At 37.0% G+C, this 19,409-nt stretch overlaps 1 protein-coding gene across 1 annotated transcript in view; it reads left to right on the top strand.

Annotated features, from left to right (window-relative positions):
* Positions 1-19,409, top strand: part of RPS6KC1 (ribosomal protein S6 kinase C1) — a gene marked incomplete at both ends in the record, with an annotated part of 210,424 nt that overhangs the window by 91,780 nt on the left and 99,235 nt on the right. The window contains one exon of the mRNA XM_080698707.1: positions 17,297-17,412. Within this exon, the coding sequence (XP_080554833.1) occupies positions 17,297-17,412 (116 nt within the window). The remainder of the gene's footprint in view (positions 1-17,296; positions 17,413-19,409) is intronic.

The raw sequence follows: 19,409 nt of genomic DNA, 5'->3' as shown, positions 1-19,409 counted from the left end.
GCGCGTGCACACACACACACAGTTACTGTAACTGTATTTATTGTGTTGAGAAAGTTAGGTAGAAACATGTAGAATTATCAAACTGAACTTCTAGAAATGAAAACTACAGTATCAGAAATGAAAAGTACAAGAGACAGAACTAGTAGCAGATTAAATATTGCAGAAGAAAAGATAAGAACTTGACATAGCAAAGAAAATACATCATTGAGGTATAGAACATTTTTGTGTATATTGAAAAGAGAAGTCATGAAAAGGGAACGGGAACCAAAATATTTGAAGAAATAATGCCTGAAAGCCGTGTGTGTGTGTGTGTGTGTGTGTGTGTGTGTGTGTGTGTGTGTGTGTGTTGTGGTACTGGGGAATGGAACCCAGAGACATTCTACCTCTGAGCTACAGCCCCAGCCCTATTTTTTATTCTTTATTTTGAAATAAGATCTCGCTGAGTTACAAATGGCCTCACTAAGTAGCTGAGGCTGTCTGTGGACCTGGATCCTTCTGTATCAGGTTCCCAAATGCTGGAATTCCAAGTGTGTGCCACCACACTCAGCTTGAAAGCTTTCTAAATTTGATAAAAACAACTTACAAGTCCCGAAAGCGCAACAAGAAGAAACGTGAAAATGACATCAAGACACATTTTAGTTAAGTTGATCAAAACCAGTTAAAGAGAAAACTTTTTAATTAAAAGTAACCAGGAAAAAAATTCTTACAAAACAAGGATAAAAATGGCATTATATTTATTGTTATAAACAATGCAAGGAAAAAGAATTGTTAACTTAGGGAAAGGAGGAAAAATGCCTTTCTTTTGAGGATTCTATACGCAGGGAAATTACCTTTCAAAGATGAAGGCAGAATAGCTGGGTGTAGTGGTGCACCCTGTAGTGTGAGCTACGTAGGAGTCTAAGGTGGGAAGATTGCTTCACTGTTTTTGCATCCCATGAGTCTTGATATGCTGTTTTCATTTTCATTGTGTGAAATAAATTTCAAGTTTCCCTTATCATTTCTTCTTTGGTCCATGTGTTATTTAGAAATGTGTTTTTTAATTTTCAAATATTTGTGGATTTTTCACATTTTTTGTTGTTCTTGATTTCTACTTTGTTATGGTTGATGAATATATTTTGCATGATTTTAATTCCTTTAAATTTATTGGGACTTGTTTAGTGGCCTTGTGCATACATGGTCTGTTTGGGCGAATGTATGCTTATAAAGAATTTGTGTCCTGCTTTTGTGGTAGAGTATACTGTAGATGTGACTGAGCTCAGGCTGGTTGACGAGACTGCTCAGTTCTTCTGCATCACGGCCAGTTTGTCTCTGTGCTAACAACTACTGAGACAACTCTAATATTATTATATTATTTAATTGCCTGTTTCTTTATTTCTGTATTTTTTCTTTTGTTTTGGGCTTTACTAGTAGATGCATGCATAATAATAATTGTGATATTAATTTAACCTTTCTGCACTGGAACATGTTTGTTTTTGTCTCTTGTAGCATTTTAAAATTAAAAATAGCCGGGCGTGGTGGCGCACGCTTGTAATCCCCGCGCTTGGGAGGCAGAGACAGGAGGATCGCGCAGGTTCGAAGCCAGCCACGCGCGCTGGCTTAGGAGACCCTGTTTCCAAATAAAAAAAATGTAAAAATAGGTCTGGGAGTGTAGCCCGGAGGTAGAAGGGCTTCCAGGAACCCCAGTACCACCAAAAAAAAAAAAAAAAAAAAAAAATTTAAAAATATATTTCAGTTATTTTTTGTAGAGCATATCTTTTTCTGTTTACTTTCAACTTGTTTGTTTCTTTAAGTCAAAGTGTCTCTCTTGTAGACTGCTCTAGTTGGATCTTGTGGTTTTTAATCCAATGTTAGAAATAATCTTTGCTTTTGATTTATTTAAATCCACATATACTAAGATATTTGTTGATATATTTGGAGTTATATTTTAACTATAACCATCTTGTTCTTTGATAAATAAAAAAGATGGTTATCTTAAATAACCACCTTGTTATTTGTTTTCTATGTCTCTTCTTTTGTGGTAAATATATATTTTCTAGTGTATCATTTACTCTCTGCTATTTATTTATTTATTTATTTACTTATTAATTTATTTTTGAGGTACCGGGAATTGAACTTGGGGCCATTCTACCTCCGAGTTATACCTCCAGTCCTATTTTTTATTCTTTATTTTGAAATAGGGTCTCACTAAATTGCAGAGGCTTCTAAGGAGCTGAGGGTGGTGGCGAGCCTGCTATTCTCTTGTCTAAGCCTCCCAACTATTGGGATTATAGACTTGCCTCACCACATCTGGCACTCTCTTTTTTTAAAAAAATAAATCATTTTGAGTTTTCTCTCTTGAGTTTCTCTGCAGATTATAGCAATAATCATTTTAATTGAAAATATTCTACTTTGTTTTATTTATTTTTATTTTATTTTATTTGTTTTTGTTTATAAATATATAAAATATTCTACTTTAAATTATGATTATCCTAATTTCACTAATATATGGAAACTTTCTTCCATTTCTATTCCCTCTTGCTGTTTTTGTCATGAAGGTCACATCTTTATGTAAGACTTATACTGTAGAATAGTTACTGTTTAGATACATTAGTCTTTTAGACCAGCTGGGATAAGAAATGAGGAAAATTATATACTTTTATGTTTACCTAAGTAATTTTCTTTCCTCGCATTTTTTTTTTTTTTTCCTGTTTGGGTTTGAGTTATTCTCTGGTGTCGCTTTCTTTTCTTTTTCTTTTTAAGTTATTATATGGGGACTTCGAGCAACAGATTCTCTCCACATTTATCTGGGAATGTCGTTTTGGCCTTCATTGTTGAAGATAGTTTTGCTCGATATTGGATTCTTGGTTGATAGTCCCCTTCATTTGCAAGTGAAGCCCTTTGCAACCTAGAACCCTTCATTTGGTACTTTTAAAAAATAATGTGTTTCTTTATTGTGATTCATTTTCTTTGTACTTTCCTTCAACATGATTCCTTTTAGTTCTTTAAACACATTTGTAGTAGTTGTTTTAAGTCTTTGTCTATTAAGATTTACGTCTGGGTCCACTCAGAGACACTTTTTATTGACTTTTTTTTTTTTCTGTGTATGGATCACATTTTTTTGCATTACATACTTTTTTTGTTTAAAACCTGACATTGTAGATAATATAACAGCTCTAGATTTTCTCCATATTTTGGGGGTGGCTCTTGTTTTGTGGTCAATGAATGATTGTTCAGAGTTTGTGCTTAAAAAGTGTGAGTCCTGTATATGGTTTAGGGCATATGTTCAAAGATCAGGCAGTTTGCAAGTCTTGTCTGGCTTTTACTTTCACGTGTACAAAACTTCCCCTTCACTAAGGATAGTAGGTAGCTGGGGCTCTCTGTGGTCTCCTTTGTGCATGTGTGCAACTTTTAAGATCCCCAGGAATATGTGGGAACTTATCAGAGGACACCATTGCTGTCTTGTTTCCCAGATTAATTTTTGGCTTATCTGGCTTGCCATTGGTTGCTGTCGATTTCAGCATCGTATCCCCTTTCTCTCCATGAAGCTTTTCAATGGAGATGAAAGTTGAAAGAGCTCCTCCAGCAGCAGAAAGGCTGTTGGTCCTCACTTCTACCATCCCATTGTACTGGAAGATGGGAGCAGATCAGAGTAGCCCTGTGTCCAAACACCACAGGTCCTATTGTCTTAACTGCAGCTCAACATTTTTTTTTTTTTTTTTTTTTTTTGGTGGTACTGGGGTTCCTGGAAGCCCTTCTACCTCCAGGCTACACTCCCAGACTTATTTTTACATTTTTATTTAGAAACAGAGTCTCCTAAGCCAGCGCACGGCTGGCTTTGAACCTGTGCAGTCCTCCTGTCTCTGCCTCCCAAGCACGGGGATTACAAGCGTGCGCCACCACGCCTGGCTTCAACACTTTTTTAATATATAAATATTTCTCAAATTTTAAATTTGTCTTCAGTTTTAAGAGTTCCTGTTTTTAATAATTTCCATAAACTCCTCACTCTGATATTCTAGAATTCGTACTTTTTGTCATCTTTTATAAACGGTTGGGTTTTTTACTTTTTTTTTTTTTGCTTTATTTAAATCCATTCTTTTTCTTCCAAAAAACCTGAGTGGAAAATAACTTGTCCTTTTTTTCTTTTTCTTGCAGTATTGGTGGTGGAACTCAGGGGCATTCTACCTCCAAGATATAACCCCAATCTTATTTTGTATTCTTTATTTTGAAATAGGGACTCACTAAATTGCAGAGGGCCTCACGTAGTAGGTGAGACTGGCCATGAACCTGCATACTTCATGTCACAGCCTTCCAAATACTGGGATTTCAAGCATGTACCAACACACCTGGCTCTAACTTTTCCTTTTAATAAGTGGAATTTAACATCTTCCATTCTTTAAGAATGGGCCTAACATATCTTTTCCTTGCATTAAAAAAAATGCATTGCCTGGTGTGGCGGTGCATGCTTGTAATCCCAGTACTTGGGAGGCTAAGGTGGGAGGATTGTAGGTTTGAAGACAGCCTCGACAATGTAGTGAAGCCCTTTGCAACTTTGAACCTATTTAGCTCCGAGATAGAATGCCTCTGGATTAAATCCTCGGTGCCACAAACAAAAACAAAACAAAACAAAAAACATATTGCTTTTAGAATAAAATCCAGAGTTACAGTGGCCTCCAAGGCTGTTCACGGTTGGGCTTCTGTCACTAGTTTTGCTGACTCTTCTGAGGCCTCAGTGACCTTTTACCTCTCGGAAAGCACCCCGATCTTTCTCATGTTAGGAGTCCATATAGGCACTGTTGTTTCAGTGCTTTACTGCACGTCTCCAGTTGACTCACTCTGTTTGGCTCGTCACATCTCTGTTCCAATGGCATTTCTTCAGAGAGGCCTTTCCTCACTCCTTCTCAGATCAGAATGGATTTCCTGACATTTGTTCGTAGTGGATACTGTTTTCTTATATTTTCAATGAAGTAATTGTTTATGCCATTATTTATCAAATAAATATAGTTCATTTGCCTATAATGTCCTCGAAGGCAAGGAATTTGTTCATCATTGTGTCTTCTAGCATAGTGTCTAGTACATAAGGAATTCTCTAGATATATTTTTGAATGAGAGAATGATTCTGTAGTACATATGAGTTGGGTACCTTACTGGGGAAAGGGGAAAGCTTATAGGGGAGGCTTCTCAGAGCAGCTAATATAACTTGAGTCCTAAACATTGTGCAATAAACAGCCAATAGTCAATAAGACAACTTCCAAAAATATCAAGTAGGTTAAAATGTCTCTGGTCTGGTTTATCAATATTCTACATAGAGAGAAATATGTTTATCCTAAGGACTTTACATGTTGAATTCAGCCATTTGAAATAGCATTAATTATATGCATTATTACATTTTTATTTGTTGTTGTGTATGTAGTGGAACATATCTCTTCTCTTAATATTCTGACCCTGAGTTTGATTTGTCTTTTTTTTTTATTTGGTTGTACTGGGGTTCCTTGAAACCCTTCTACCTTCAGGCTACACTCTCAGACCCAGTTTTTATATTTTTATTTGGAAACAGGGTCTTTTAAGCCAGTGAGGCTGGCTTTGAACCTGCACAATCCTCCTGTCTCTGTCTCCCAAGGGGCGGGGGTTACAAGCATGCCATCATGCCTGGCGATTTGCCCTTTTTTTTTTTTTTTATGGTTCCGGGGTTCCTGGAAGCCCTTCTACCTCCGGGCTACACTCCCAGACCTATTTTATACTTTTTTATTTGGAAACAGGGTCTCTTAAGCCAGCGAGGCTGTCTCCGAACCAGCACGATCCTCCTGTCTCCACCTCCCAAGTGCGGGGATTACAAGCGTGTGCCACCACGCCCGGCTCGATTTGTCTTTTTTTAATGAGCTTTTATTGGTGCATTATAGTCTAACAATATAACGTAAATCATGTTGACAAATGACATACATGTCTTGTTCCTTCTTCTTATCTTGGTCATGTGTTTCTCATTGTAGTACCCTTTGAACTAGAGTTTTATCTTGTTTAGACCTTACCCTTACATTTCCCTAAACAAGCATCTGACCTAGAGGAAGAAGGCTGATCTTGATTAATGAGGGTCTACATCTGAATATGTGTAAAATTATGAATATGGCATGGTTACCCTGGACAACCATTGGTGGGAGGGGGGAAGGGAAAACGGGGGCCGGGGGGGAGAGGGCACCAAATATAGTCTAAATGTATACCATATATGTTCAATAAAAATTTTGTTAAAAAAAACAACCCAGGTGTGGCACCTGGAAAACTGTCATTTGATTTGTTATAATACTTCTTTGATGTTTGTTGGAACAAGGTGGGGATAGTTATTGATAGCATATCTCAGTGGCTAATATTCAGAGAAAGCAACATTAAGTTAATTTTAATATATTCTACTTTTGTAATCCCAGTACTTGGAAGGCTGAGACAGGAGAATCATAGGTTTGTGGCCAGCATCAGCTACGTAGTAAGGCCCTCCACAACTTAGTGAGACCCGATTTCAAAATAAAGAACAAAAAATAGGGCTGGAGATATAGATTGGAGGTAGAATACCCCTGGATTCAATCCCCAGTACCACAAAATAAAAGAAATAAAAAGAATGGAGTAACTCAGTTTATAAAGATTCAGGTCAAAATAAATAATCTTGGACTCATAATGTCTAATTCTTTATTATCTCTAAAAATCTGAGTGTGAAAACAGCAAAAAATGATTGTTTTTTGAGAGTTCTTCATTACCTAGGTTTTTCTGTTTTAGTCCCCACAGATATTTTTTTAAATGCAGAGAGAGAGAGAGAGAGAGAGAGAGAGAGAGAGAGAGAGAGACCTAGAAAAATAGCAATAGGATTTTGCTTTTTTAATATTAGATTTTGTTAGTTCTGGAAATAGAGAATTTTAGAGATTGCATACCTTGGGCCACCAGAAATGGCCGTCAAGGATGCTTATTGGCATATAATGTTCACTATTGTATAGTGATAGGAGTCATAATGAGTGTGATGGTGGTCTCTTTTGTATTTAAAACTCAAGCGGAAAGTGATGTATGATGTATGATTACAAAAAAATAATAATAATAAATAATTGCCACAAAAATCAAGCGGGACAAATTAAATACAAAACAGTATATTTTGGGAAGGATTTGGGTCTTCATTTGTCATGCTCAACATACTGGTATTTAGCAGAGCTAGGTGGGATGGATACAGTCTCATCAAAAACCACAAGGAACCCTTAAACTTCTGTTGATTCTCTGGGGGTTTAGCCTTCTGAAGCCTGTTGGTATGAAGTGATGTATTAACTATAGGGTTTCAGGTGAAGGAAGAAAGTCTAGACGAGTACTTTGCTGGCATATACTTCTTGAATTATTGGCTATTTTGGTGTCAACTATTATATTGAGAGTTTCATGTTTTAATGAAAAAAATTTTTACTGGAAATTATAGCTTGGAAAAGAGAACCATTTTCCTGCTTCAGCAAAAAGCTAGGTAAAATAGCTGTGGAGTTTTATATTCGGATTGTATGAACAGTAAACAGAACATCTAAAATAACCACTTGCACATTGCAACAAACACATCATCATTTGCTTAAAAAAGAGTTATAATTACAGTTGGGAAGCATGGGCTCCATAAGAACGTGTTAGTTTGGCTTGACACATTAATTACCTGTTTTTGCAGATGTTTTATGTATTGTTGTGTGAACAGTTTACAAAATAATTACAGGAAAGTCATATGGAAAATAAACTAAGTGGGTGGCTTCTCATCTAAATATTTTCATTCATGTGAATCTGTGTGAGCCACAGCTGCTCTGTAGCAAAAACAGGGAGACAGAGGAGGATTCTCCAAGGATTTTTATTAGGCATGCTCTGTCATCAGTACCAGCCTGGCATTTTTTCTATCTTTAGGAGGACATTTAAACACTATTAAATTAAGAGGGGTATTTTGATCCTTGAAACCTGAAAATTTCTTGATCCCAATTAGAAGAAATCTGTGTGTAAAGAAAATCAAATGGAATTTTTAAAGAAGCCTAAATGGGAAACGACTGTTTTTATTTATTTATTTTGCGGGTCTGGAGATGGAACCCAGGGGCATTTGACCTCCAAGCTACACCCCCTGCCCTATTTTTTAATTCTTTATTTTGAAACCGGGTCTCACTAAGGTGTGGAGGGCCTCACTAAGTAGCTGAGGCTGTCCACGAACCTGCGATCCTCTGGTCTTAGCCTCCCAAATGCTGGGATTACAAGGGTGTGCCACCACGCCTGGCTTTCTAAAAATTTTTTATTATTATTACTAAGAGATTAGGCATTTTAAAGGACTCAAACCTTATTTTGTAATTGAGTTATGCAGTAATAGTTAATAGCTTGCTGTATCTTTAAAACTAAACGTCATGCATAAATTGCGCAGAAGGCCAGCTTTTCTATTTTCTCTTATGAAATATTGAAAAAGTATACATCTGCTTTTAATCAGAAATGTACTGTGTGGCTATTACTGGTCTCAAGAGTGGGTGTCATTTAAAAATCACCATGTTATTATGCAGACATATTGTGCTGTTTTAGACTTTTAAGAATTATCTTCCTATACTGCAGCTATCAAACAATAGAAAGATAGTTTCTAGACTTCTATTTAGAGTGGCTAATGATTACTTAGAATATATGTGTTATATGTTCCTCATTGTTACTGTTATTACCATTTTTCATGAAATGACACCAAAATGTAGATTCTTTTTTGTTCAGTCATGCTAGTTTTGGACTGTGTTCCTATGTGTTTCTTTTGTATGCATTTCAGCCACATAGATGATAAAGACATTAACTGTACAGACCTTCCCTGGCATGCATTTTATGTAATTGTTTCTTGCTAGAAAAAGACATTAAGCTATAGAGAGAAGTTACTGATGCATCTGTAGGCATAAGAGTACAGTGGTGCCTTTACCTTGATCCCACTTTCTGTGATTTCAGTTACTTGTGGTCAACCCTGATCTGAAAATATTAAATGGAAAATTCAAGAGATTGATAATTCATAAGTGATCATCATTCTGAGTAGCATACTTATTTCCGCTGCCTTCCAGAGTCGATGAAACTTCCAGAATTGCAAATATGAAACTGCTCATGATCAGTAATTCTGCTGATCACTTGAAATCAGTATCAGGACATCAAGAAAACATACTTGTTGGATTCTGGATTCTTTTATAGTTTTAGCATTTCTCTTAAGATGTTTTATATAGCCTGTGGAAGAAGGAACAAAATTCTTTTTGGGGTTTGGAGAACCGTTCGTTACTTGCCAGTATGGCACATAAAATTTTATGTAAAGTTTTATTTCCAAATTTTTTCTTATCTGTTTTTAATCAGTTGGTCCTTAGTTTTGATCCTTTATTCATTTTCCTTTGATATCTTTCATTAGCTATTTTTAATCTTTTTCTTTTCATCTTTTAGAAGTCATTCCACTTTAAACTTAGGGGACTATTACTATTTTTGGATAAGATTTATTGTCATTAAGAGACTGGCTTAGCAATGTTGATTTGAAACGAGTAAATGATAGTCTTTTGGATACTCTTTTAAAATTGCAAAACAGAAAACTAAGTTATGGAGCAGAAAGAAATGATTGAATCTAACAGGAGGCTGTATCTGTAGGCATTTAACATTGTGTGATCCAATGGCGGCAGTTTTCATTCAGTATCACTGATAGTAGAAAAATGCTAAACAACATTGAAAGCAATCAATTCAGTCAATGCCTAAGCATGAATATTATTATGACTTTTGTTTATGCTATCCTTTGGTGACTCTTTGAACTTCTAGTGGTCACATAACTACTGGTTTTGAGAAAACATTAACGGGGGCTGACTGAATGCAGAAAGCAGATTCCCTAACTGACCGGTTCATGTTAGACATGGAAAGTGGTGTTGTGGTAGACATGTAGAACCATAAATTATTGTTCTTCCCAAGGTTGTCTTTTGTTGTCAGAACACTTAGCATAAGGCAGAAATGGTAGGCTCTACCTGAAAAGAACAAAAACACCATTAAATATAATAAATCAGCACTTTAAAAAAAAACTGTAAGTACCAAGGCCATCTGAAATAGGAGTATTCTTTTATGTGAATAAAGTTGTTTAAAAAGAAAGAAAATGTGACACAGACAAAAACTCACTCCAGCAAATCCAGGTAGATTTGGATGTTCTTTCAGATATTATAAATTCGAATGAAACCAAGCCTGCTTGAACCAAACATAGTTGAATAAGGCCTCCTGGAAAGTGTTTGTGAAGTAGAGAAACAAATAATATAAGATGTGATCAGTAAAGTTTGATGTATGTATAAAGTTCTGTGCATGTGGTAAAAAAATCCAGTGAACATACCCTTAAGTATCCCTTAAAACTTCCCATGACATACAAGTCTAAATTGGCCAGTTCTTTGTCCAGTATTCCATTTCTTTTGTTGAACAAATAATGAGGATGTTTACTATATTTGTTTTAGTGACTATGGGTAGAAGAGAAGAATTAGAAGAACTATTTTTTATTCTAGTTAGTTTTTTTTTTTTTTTTTTTAATTTGGTGGTACTGCGGTTCCTGGAAGGCCTTCTACCTCCGGGCTACACTCCCAGACCTATTTTTACATTTTTATTTGGAAACAGGGGTCTCCTAAGCCAGCGCGCGTGGCTGGCTTCGAACCTGTGCGAACCTCCTGTCTCTGCCTCCCAAGCGCGGGGATTACAAGCGTGCACCACCACGCCTGGCTGTGAAACTTGTTTTTATTAGTTCTACGAGAAAAAATACCTCTTTGGTCTTTTATTGGATAAGTGAGAAAACACCTTTGTTTTCCAAATACATGTGAGAGATCATTTCTTTTCAGAAAGGCCTAACTTTCCCTCATTGATACTGTTAGGAGTTTTTTTTTGTAGAATTATGTTAAAATGTAGATTCTCTGTTAGTTCAGCCATGCCCCTTTTGGACCCTGTTTCTCAAGTCTTCTTTTGTGTTCCTCTTATCTAGTGTGAGGTATACCTCTTCATAGCTCTAATTTTCCTGTATACTTGTTATCTTGGGTTTTCTCTTTGATTCTACTCTATGTTGTCTGATGGGTAACCTTTTTTAGATTCTTAGATTTATTTTCTTTATCATTGTTGCCATACTCACTTTTACTTGTCCTGTGCTCAGTAGCTTTCTTATTGTTCTCAAATAGTAGAATAATCAAATTCATTTATTGTTATTTATATTTAAAGGTAACTTAGTATGATGGCGGGTATTCTCAAGTATGCTGAAAAGACCTGAGTTGGGGTCAGGCTTTTAACATTAACTGTGTAACTCATAAAGACATTTCATATCTCTGAATTTTAATTTTATTAATTATAAAAGAGAAAATATATCTCCTATAAATAGAATATGATATAATGAACAGATGTCAAGTGGTGATGGCTTCTTGGATAAGTTAGAATTTCCATATTCTATTTTATGTAGACCGTACCCTCTATAAAATTTGTCTTAGTGACTGGAGAGTTGGTGTCTGGAAAAATGCAAGATAGGTATTCCAGTGTTTCTAGAAATTTCAGTGACAGCTTTGGAATTTCTTATATTTACTCAGCTACATCCCATTTATTTTTTCATAGATCATACACTGCCATTACCCTATATCTATTCTCCATCCTAAGAAAAAATTGGGAAGATAAAGTAAGGTCATCACAGTCCACATAAGATATGTTTTATGGTATACTAGAACTGTTTGACAGAAGATTATTGAATTAGTCAGGGTTTTCTAGTGGAACAGAGATAATAGAACACACACACACACACACACACACACACACACACACACACACACCACACCACACACAATTTCTAAGAAGTGATTTCTTAGAAGTTGGATAGTCCCATAATGGCTTGGAAGTCAATAGCTGCTCAGTCCAAGATGCTGGGAGCCTCAGAACAAAAGGGACCAGTGATGCAGTCCCAGGCAGGGGCTGAAGGCCTGAAAGCTCTCTGAGTTGCGAGTGTGAGTATGCATTTAAATGAAGAACCTGGAGCCTGGTGATTGTAGGCCATGGCAGCAGCAAAATGCAAATGCTCAAGAAGGATTGAGCTGCTGTGCACAGGCAGCCTCCCCCTCCTGCCTTCTGCCTCGTTTGCATCTGGGCCCCCTGCCTACTGGGTGGTGCTCCCCATTTCACGTGAGTTTCTCCCCTCAGTTCCCTGACCCACATGCCAGTCATATTTCGAAGCATCCTCACAGACACACCTAGAAAGTGTCTTGCCAGTTTACTAGGTGTCTCTCAATCCAGTCACTTTGATAAACAAGATCAGCCATCACATTCATGCTTAATCAGTTGAATAATAGAAGCAAAATTTTTTTGAATGGGTTTTGAAACCCAGTGGAAAATTTTGCTCTTCTGAGTAAAGTAACAGAAATATAGAGAAACTTATTGAAGGCTTTGGTTTATCTGTAGGTAGAATGTAAATTATGTATCTACTTTGTGTATTAGTCAGGGTTCACTCAAGTAATAGAACTTGCAGGACACATATATGGTAAGAGGGAATTTATCAAATTAGGTTATAGTCCAAAGCATTGTAGGCCCAATTTGCCAACCACATATGGAGGACTGGAGGAACCAGCAGCTAGTCAAGCAGTCTAAGAGTTGGACTCTCAGGATCAAAGCAACAGATAATATATTCCCAGTCCTAGATGGGGAGGCCAGAAAGCTCTCTGGAGAAACGATGGTGAACGTCCAGTTTGAAGAGCTAAAGGCCTGTATCTCATATGAGAGCAGATGTGCTTTCTTTTGGAAGAACCACGGGTGCAGTCATGCTGCTTTCTCCTTTTATCCAGGTCCTGCGCCTATTAGACTATGCCGCATACATTCAGGGCAGGACTTCCTCTTCAGTTTGCTAATACATAAGCCAACCATCGCACCAACACACCCAAAGTCACATAGTCTTAGGTGCCTCATAAAGTGTCTCTATGGCTATGTTACTTGAAGAAACCAATGGTGACATGACGTCATATGTGGTTGAAGGTGAATTCTAGATATGGACTGGGTGTGTGTGCATGCGTGTGCTTGTGCTTGTGTGGACAGACACATGTATATTTTAAAGTGAAGAGCAAGCTATAAGGAACCAAAGAATTACAATAAATTAAACATTTTAATCAGTTAAAAACTACTTAAAATAACTTGTAAACAATTCAGTCAATATGAATTATCCTGGAAATCTTAAGATTCATCTTTTCTTTCTGGTACTCAATAACTTGTGTGAACATCCAGCACCAGACATCTGCAGGAGGGAGTTTTCATCCTTGGCTGCTGCTGTGTATCAGCAGTAGTTGTTAAGTAAGAAACCATAGTATCCCTATCTAAGGTTGATTTTAAAACCTTGCAGTATTTTCTTTACTTCACTGTAGTTTCCATGGAAGTGGACTCACCATCATCAGCTAGCTAGCTTCAGGTTATAGTTTCTCTATTACTATGGAGACTGCCTAAAAAGTGGCAAAACAGTCACAAGTTTAAAACACAGCCTTTTGATTATGAAATATGTTTGAAAACATGTTTAACTGTGGCTAGGTGTACTACAACATTGACTTGTTTTAGTTTTGAGTTGTTTTGTTGAGGCAAACTTATTTTTTTAATAGAGCCAATTCTGAAGCCCTATTAAAACTTAAAACACCAAATTAAAAAACTAAAGTTTTGCCACAGTTTGTACTGGAGTTGAGCCTGAGGTGAGCCAAACATTCTATATGAGAGTTTAAATTAGGGCTTACAAGGACTGTGAAAAGCTAATGATAACAGGAATGACAGATTCTAGAATAGTAAACCCTAAAGCAGAGTAGTGTGCAAAAATAGTGAATAGCAGTTATTTATGTGGCACATTTTATCTTCAAAGTGTGTTATAATTATCTGGGTGATTGTTGCAAATAGTTTATACCTCTTCTTTCAACTGAGTTGAAATTCTTCTGAAACCTTGGGCTTAGAAAGTGAATTTTAAGGGCAGAGGCAGAGCAAACTGACCTTTTAATTGCAGTTTGAGGAGTTAGTGAGTTAACAAATGTAGATTGTCCCACAATTAAAAAACAGAAGCTGGGCATGGTGGTGCATGCCTGTCATTCTGTTGGGGTAAGTTCTCAGCTCAGGAACTCGGGGTCTGCAGGGTCCTTGGCTAACATGACAGAAAAGAATCTCAGCACGTGCCAGTTAGAGACATAGACAGAGGATTATTGGGGAAAAGGGGAGGAAATACACATTCAAGAGATAATGCGGGCCCCTCAAGATGAGGAAGGCATTTTGGGGAGTTCAGGGTTCTCTTCTTATAGGGGACTTTCGTGAGGGGTAGGCTAGAGAAGGTATGCGAGGATGAGCTTAGTCCGGTAGTCCCAAGGTGGTTTATGGTGGGCAGGTGGTCTGGTCAGCCTTAGAGTGGATGATCTTGGGTTGATTGGGGTCATCATTAGTTGATTGACAGATAAGCTAGGGTATCCTAAATTATAGGTTTTCTCAGAGATATTGTTAATTCTAGGATCTACAGGTTTCCCAAGAATTTATGATAGAGTCAGGCCTGGGAAAGAGAACTGGTTTGTGGACTAGAGGCCTAAGCACTTCAGCTCCAGGTTCTTATATCAAAGTTATATTTTTACTTTTCCTTCCTGTCTGTCTCCTTTCTACCTATTTATTCCTTCTATCCTACAACAATTCCAGTACTTGGGAGGCTGAGACAGGAGGATCCTAGGTTTGAGAACAGTTTTAGCAATATAGCAAGACTTAGTAACCCCTGGGTTCAGTTCCCAGTAAAACACAAAACACAACACACACACACACACACACACACGAAAAAAGAAAAGGCAACAGTGATCCCTTTCTCCAGCAAGACCAGCTAGATTTATAACTTACTCATAAAAAAGAGAAGACAGAATAATAATGTAAGAAGATGAAGGACTTATTTAGCAAAATTGCAATCTCAGCCTCACTTCAATTTTTCTTTGAGGTCTATTTTATCAGGATTTTTTAGTTGGCAGTTGCTTACACCCATATTTTAACAACTTTAGGTGAAGAAGGGCAAGAATGTAGATTCACCTAAAATCAGAGAACACTAAGAATTTCTTTCTTTCTTTCTTTCTTTCTTTCTTTCTTTCTTTCTTCTTTCTTTCTTTCTTTCTTTCTTTCTTCTTTCTTTCTTCCCTCCCTTCCTTCCTTCCTTCTTTCTTTCTTTTATTTTAGATTCTCATGTCTCCTTTTCTCTGTCTAGCTCCCCCCCCCCCCACACACACACATTGGTTTCTTTTGCATTAGCAGGAAATGTGGCTGTTTGTACTTTTCTCTGCTTTAATTTACAGCTTCAATAAAAAAGTCCAGTTTGTGTTGTGACAATTCCCCCCTGTCCTTTCCAGCTCTGGCCAGGAGATTAAGGTTTTGTGGTTGGCCCAGGTTGGGGCAGGGGAGCCCCACTGTTGGCTGAATAGACCTGTTGACTAAAGGGACTGAGGTCTGAAAAGAAGCAGGTTTTCTTCAAACCACATGATTAGTGATGGGGGAGAGGTGGAAGAGAGAAGGGAAGGAGAAAAGGCATTTCCCAGAATAAGCACTAGATGCTGTTCCAAGCAGAAACGAGTAAGACAGAGGCTTTCCTCAGCCAACTTTCTAGGAAGAGATCTGCTCTATTATAATTTGGTTCTCTCCAATTCAGCAGTCCAGGAAATACTATTTAGTTTTGGTTTTGAAAGAAAAAACAAAGTTTAAAAACTCTACAAGTTAGTATTTCCTATGTGATTGGCTATATATGTGTATATGTGTGTTTCCTCTTTGAAGTTTCATGATCATTAGAGGTATATATTTTCATTTATGGGGATGAAGAGGTTCAGAGAATTGAGATGAGTTATTATAGGTCACATGACTTAGAGGGAGAATCAGAGATCAGATAACCTACCATAGTTTCTGGAATATAAGTTAGGGCACTTTCTATGATATGATAACTTGCTTTTTGGTTAAGTTCATTCAGAAGATGCATGGAGTGAACCAGGAATGGTGGTGCAGGCTTGTAATCCCAGTACTTGGGAGGCTGAGACAGGAGGATTGCGTTCACAGACAGCCTCAGCTACTTAGTGAGGCCCTTTGCAACTTAGTAAGACCTTGTTTCAAAATAAAAAATAAAAAATGGGGCTGGGAGTGTAGCTCGGAGGTAGAATGCTCCTGGGTTCCATCCTAGTGACGCAAAAAAAAAAAAAAAAGGCACGAGTGCATTTTTATAATAGCATTATCTGTTAAGCTCTTTGACCAACATGAGTCATGGATCATATAGAATATTATAGAATAGCCCTATTGCTTGAGTGGCAGCACATCATGGTGTAGAGTGTGTGGCAGTGCAAAACTGATCACCTCATGGCCAGGAGGCAAAAGAGAGGAAAGGGGAGGACACCTGGGTTCCCTAACCCTCTTTGGGGGAACACCTTTAGTGATCTAATGACCTCTAACTAGCTCGACCTCTTAAAGGTTCCACCATCTTTCTTGGTTAAAAGCAACCCAACCTTTAACTCATGAGTCTTTGGCAGACATTTAAGGTCCAGATTATAGCAGAGCTCTTCCTTCAAATAAAGTGCTGTGCCATAGTCAATCATATAAAGTGGATAAAACCATCCATTCTGGAGAGGAGCCCAGTACTCCAATGGCTTTACTGCCTCTCTGTTGAGGCCTTGAGAGTTTGTTGGAGGCTATTTTTAATATTCTTTGGTTAGAGAAACCAAGACCCAAATAGGGTAAGTGATTCACTCAATTTTCACTTAATTTTGTATTACAGGAATTTTAATCAAATTTCTGTTTTTGGATGTAAGATAGGCGATAATTTGTTGCTAATTAAAAGACCATAAAGCTTACAAACATCAATTAACATGAATTCAGAATTACCCCAAATAGTTTTATCCTCCTATTTGGCTGTACAGTTACATAGCCTGTGACATATCAGTTTCTTGTTACACTCTTATTAAACATTTGGTCTTATTTTTGAGTTGCATTTGGTCCTATTTTTTAGTTGATCTGTATACTGTCTGGATGTGAGCTAGTCTCATCTTCAGAGGATTATGCAGCATATTTCTTAAATATGTGGCTTCTAAAGTATACCAGATTCTGAATGTATATTTAAATAGGAGAGTGTATATTTAAATAGAACTGAGGTAAATGAAACTCTTAGAGGTAATGTTTAGACATTACTGAAACTAAGAACTTTCTTGTCTTTTCCAGTTGTGAATAGCTCCTCTTCATAGTTAAAAATGTAAACAAGCAGTGACTTGAGTGAAATGCAGTTAGTTTTCAGATTAGATTTTAAATGTTTGTTTTGTTTTGTTTACAAGGCCAAGCTTTTGTTTTGTCTTCTTAGGAGAGTCAAGTCCTACCCGCCGAGAAGCCGTGAAGCGAAGAACAGCAGAGTATCTCATGCGGGCAGAAAGCATCTCCAACCTTTATGGGAAACCACAGCTTGATGGTGGGTCTCAGGTATGTTTTATGTTTTGCTTTGCATTTTCTTTAGCTGTCTTATCTCTCAGTCTTATTTCTAATTATAATATTTGAGAATTTTGGTCTTTGGAATTTTATCAGTAATTTTCTTTCTTTCTTTCTTTTTTTTTTTTTTTTTTTTTGTTTGTAGTAAGGACTGAACCCAGGGGCATTCTACCCAGAACTTTTTTTTTGGTGGTACTAGAGATGGAACCCAGGGGTCTTCTACCTCAGTGCTCCACTCCCAGACCTATTTTTTATTTTGTTTGGAAACAAGGTCTCATTAAGTTGCTGAGAGCCTCATCACTAAATAGCTCAGAAGTAGAATGCCCCTGGGTTCCATTCCCAGTACCACCCCCCCAAAAAAAAAATACACACACACACACACACACACACACACACACACACACACACACACAAACACACATGTATAGTTACAAAAATTTATTAGCATATGATATTATATTGAGAATATTTGATGATGTTTGACCATTCGTTATAGAACAAAAAGATTATATTCCAAATTGGAAGTAATATATATATATATACACACACACACACACACATATACACATACTCTAACATGATTACATTTAAAATATCTATTTAGGTGATTCCTTTTCAGCTTATGAATTATTTCTTCTGTATTTTGTTTGTTAATCCTGTTCCTATTATCTATCATTGTTGTCTTAATGGTATTAAGTTTATTTTCTTTAACTTTTATTTATTGAATTTTATATATTTAAATAAAATATCTCTCTAAACATTATTTTGATTATATTTTTGTGTGTGTGATTCTGGGGACTGAACCCAGGGACCTTCTACCTCTGATCTACACAGCCCTATTTTCTTAATTTTTATCTGGAAGCAGGGTCTTCCTTGATTGATAATAGTCTCACTACTTGCAAAGACTATCCTTGATCTTGTGATTCTTCCTCTCTCAGCCTCCCAATACTGGGATTGCAGGCGTGAACCACCAGTCCCAGCTCATTATTTTGAATTTAATTCTCTTTCCATGGAATTGGCAACCCTCCTTATACACAATTCTAATGTATGCATTATCAATTTCATTTATGGAAGCATTTGGAGGCATTAAATAACATGGGCCATTTTAAACTCACTTGTTTTACTGAATCCATCATGTATATAAATATTCTAAGTGTGTGTGTGTGTGTGTGTGTGTGTGTTAGTTTACTGGAGATGGAACTCAGGGGCCTTCTACTTCCAAGCTATACCCTCATCCTTATTTTTATTTTTATTTGGAAACAGAGTCTCACTAAGTTGCTGAGGCTGACCGTGCACCTGCGATCCTCCTGATATATCCTCCCAAGTTCTGAGATTATAGATGTGCACCACTATGCATGGCTTTAGGAATTCTCTTAACATTAACTTTGAATGTTCACCTGTGCTCAGTCATTCAAATCCTCCAACCTAAAGCAGGGTGTGGTGGTGCATACTTGTAATCCCAGCATTTGGGAGGCTGAGACAGGAGGATCTGGGTTCGCGGACAGCTTCAGCTACTTAGTGAGGCCCTTTACAACTCAAGTGTTTCTTATAAGAAGAAACAAATATGTCCATAGTTGAGATAACAAAAGTTAGAGAAACTGCTAAGATCTGTGTAGAATCATGGGAAATTATATCACAAAGATAAAAAGAGGTATTTATTGAATCTCATCTGGTATGTGGTACTTTTTTGTTTGTTTTGTCTTAGTTCTTAGGCAAGGAGGTTACAGAGAAGTAGGAATGAGATTTTTAAAATTTATTTTCCCTTCTGTATGTTTTTCTGTTAAGCTAATCCTTACTGGCCAGAAGTATGCTTGCTAATTTTTCCATCATTTATTTGAATTGTCTTCCAGAGGTTCATGATTAGCTTGGTGAATCAGTCATTTCTCTTCTTTAATTATCTTTGGCCTGAATTTTAACCAACACAATGAGAGCTTTGGTATAAATGACTTAGCCTGCTTTCGTCAAATTCTGTGCAGAACAGATATTACTTT

This window comes from Muscardinus avellanarius, assembly GCF_963383645.1.
Source record: "Muscardinus avellanarius genome assembly, chromosome: 7".
Classification (NCBI taxonomy): domain Eukaryota; kingdom Metazoa; phylum Chordata; class Mammalia; order Rodentia; family Gliridae; genus Muscardinus; species Muscardinus avellanarius.
The sequence above is the reverse complement of the archived record's forward strand: the minus strand, read 5'-3'. Positions and strand labels throughout refer to the sequence as shown.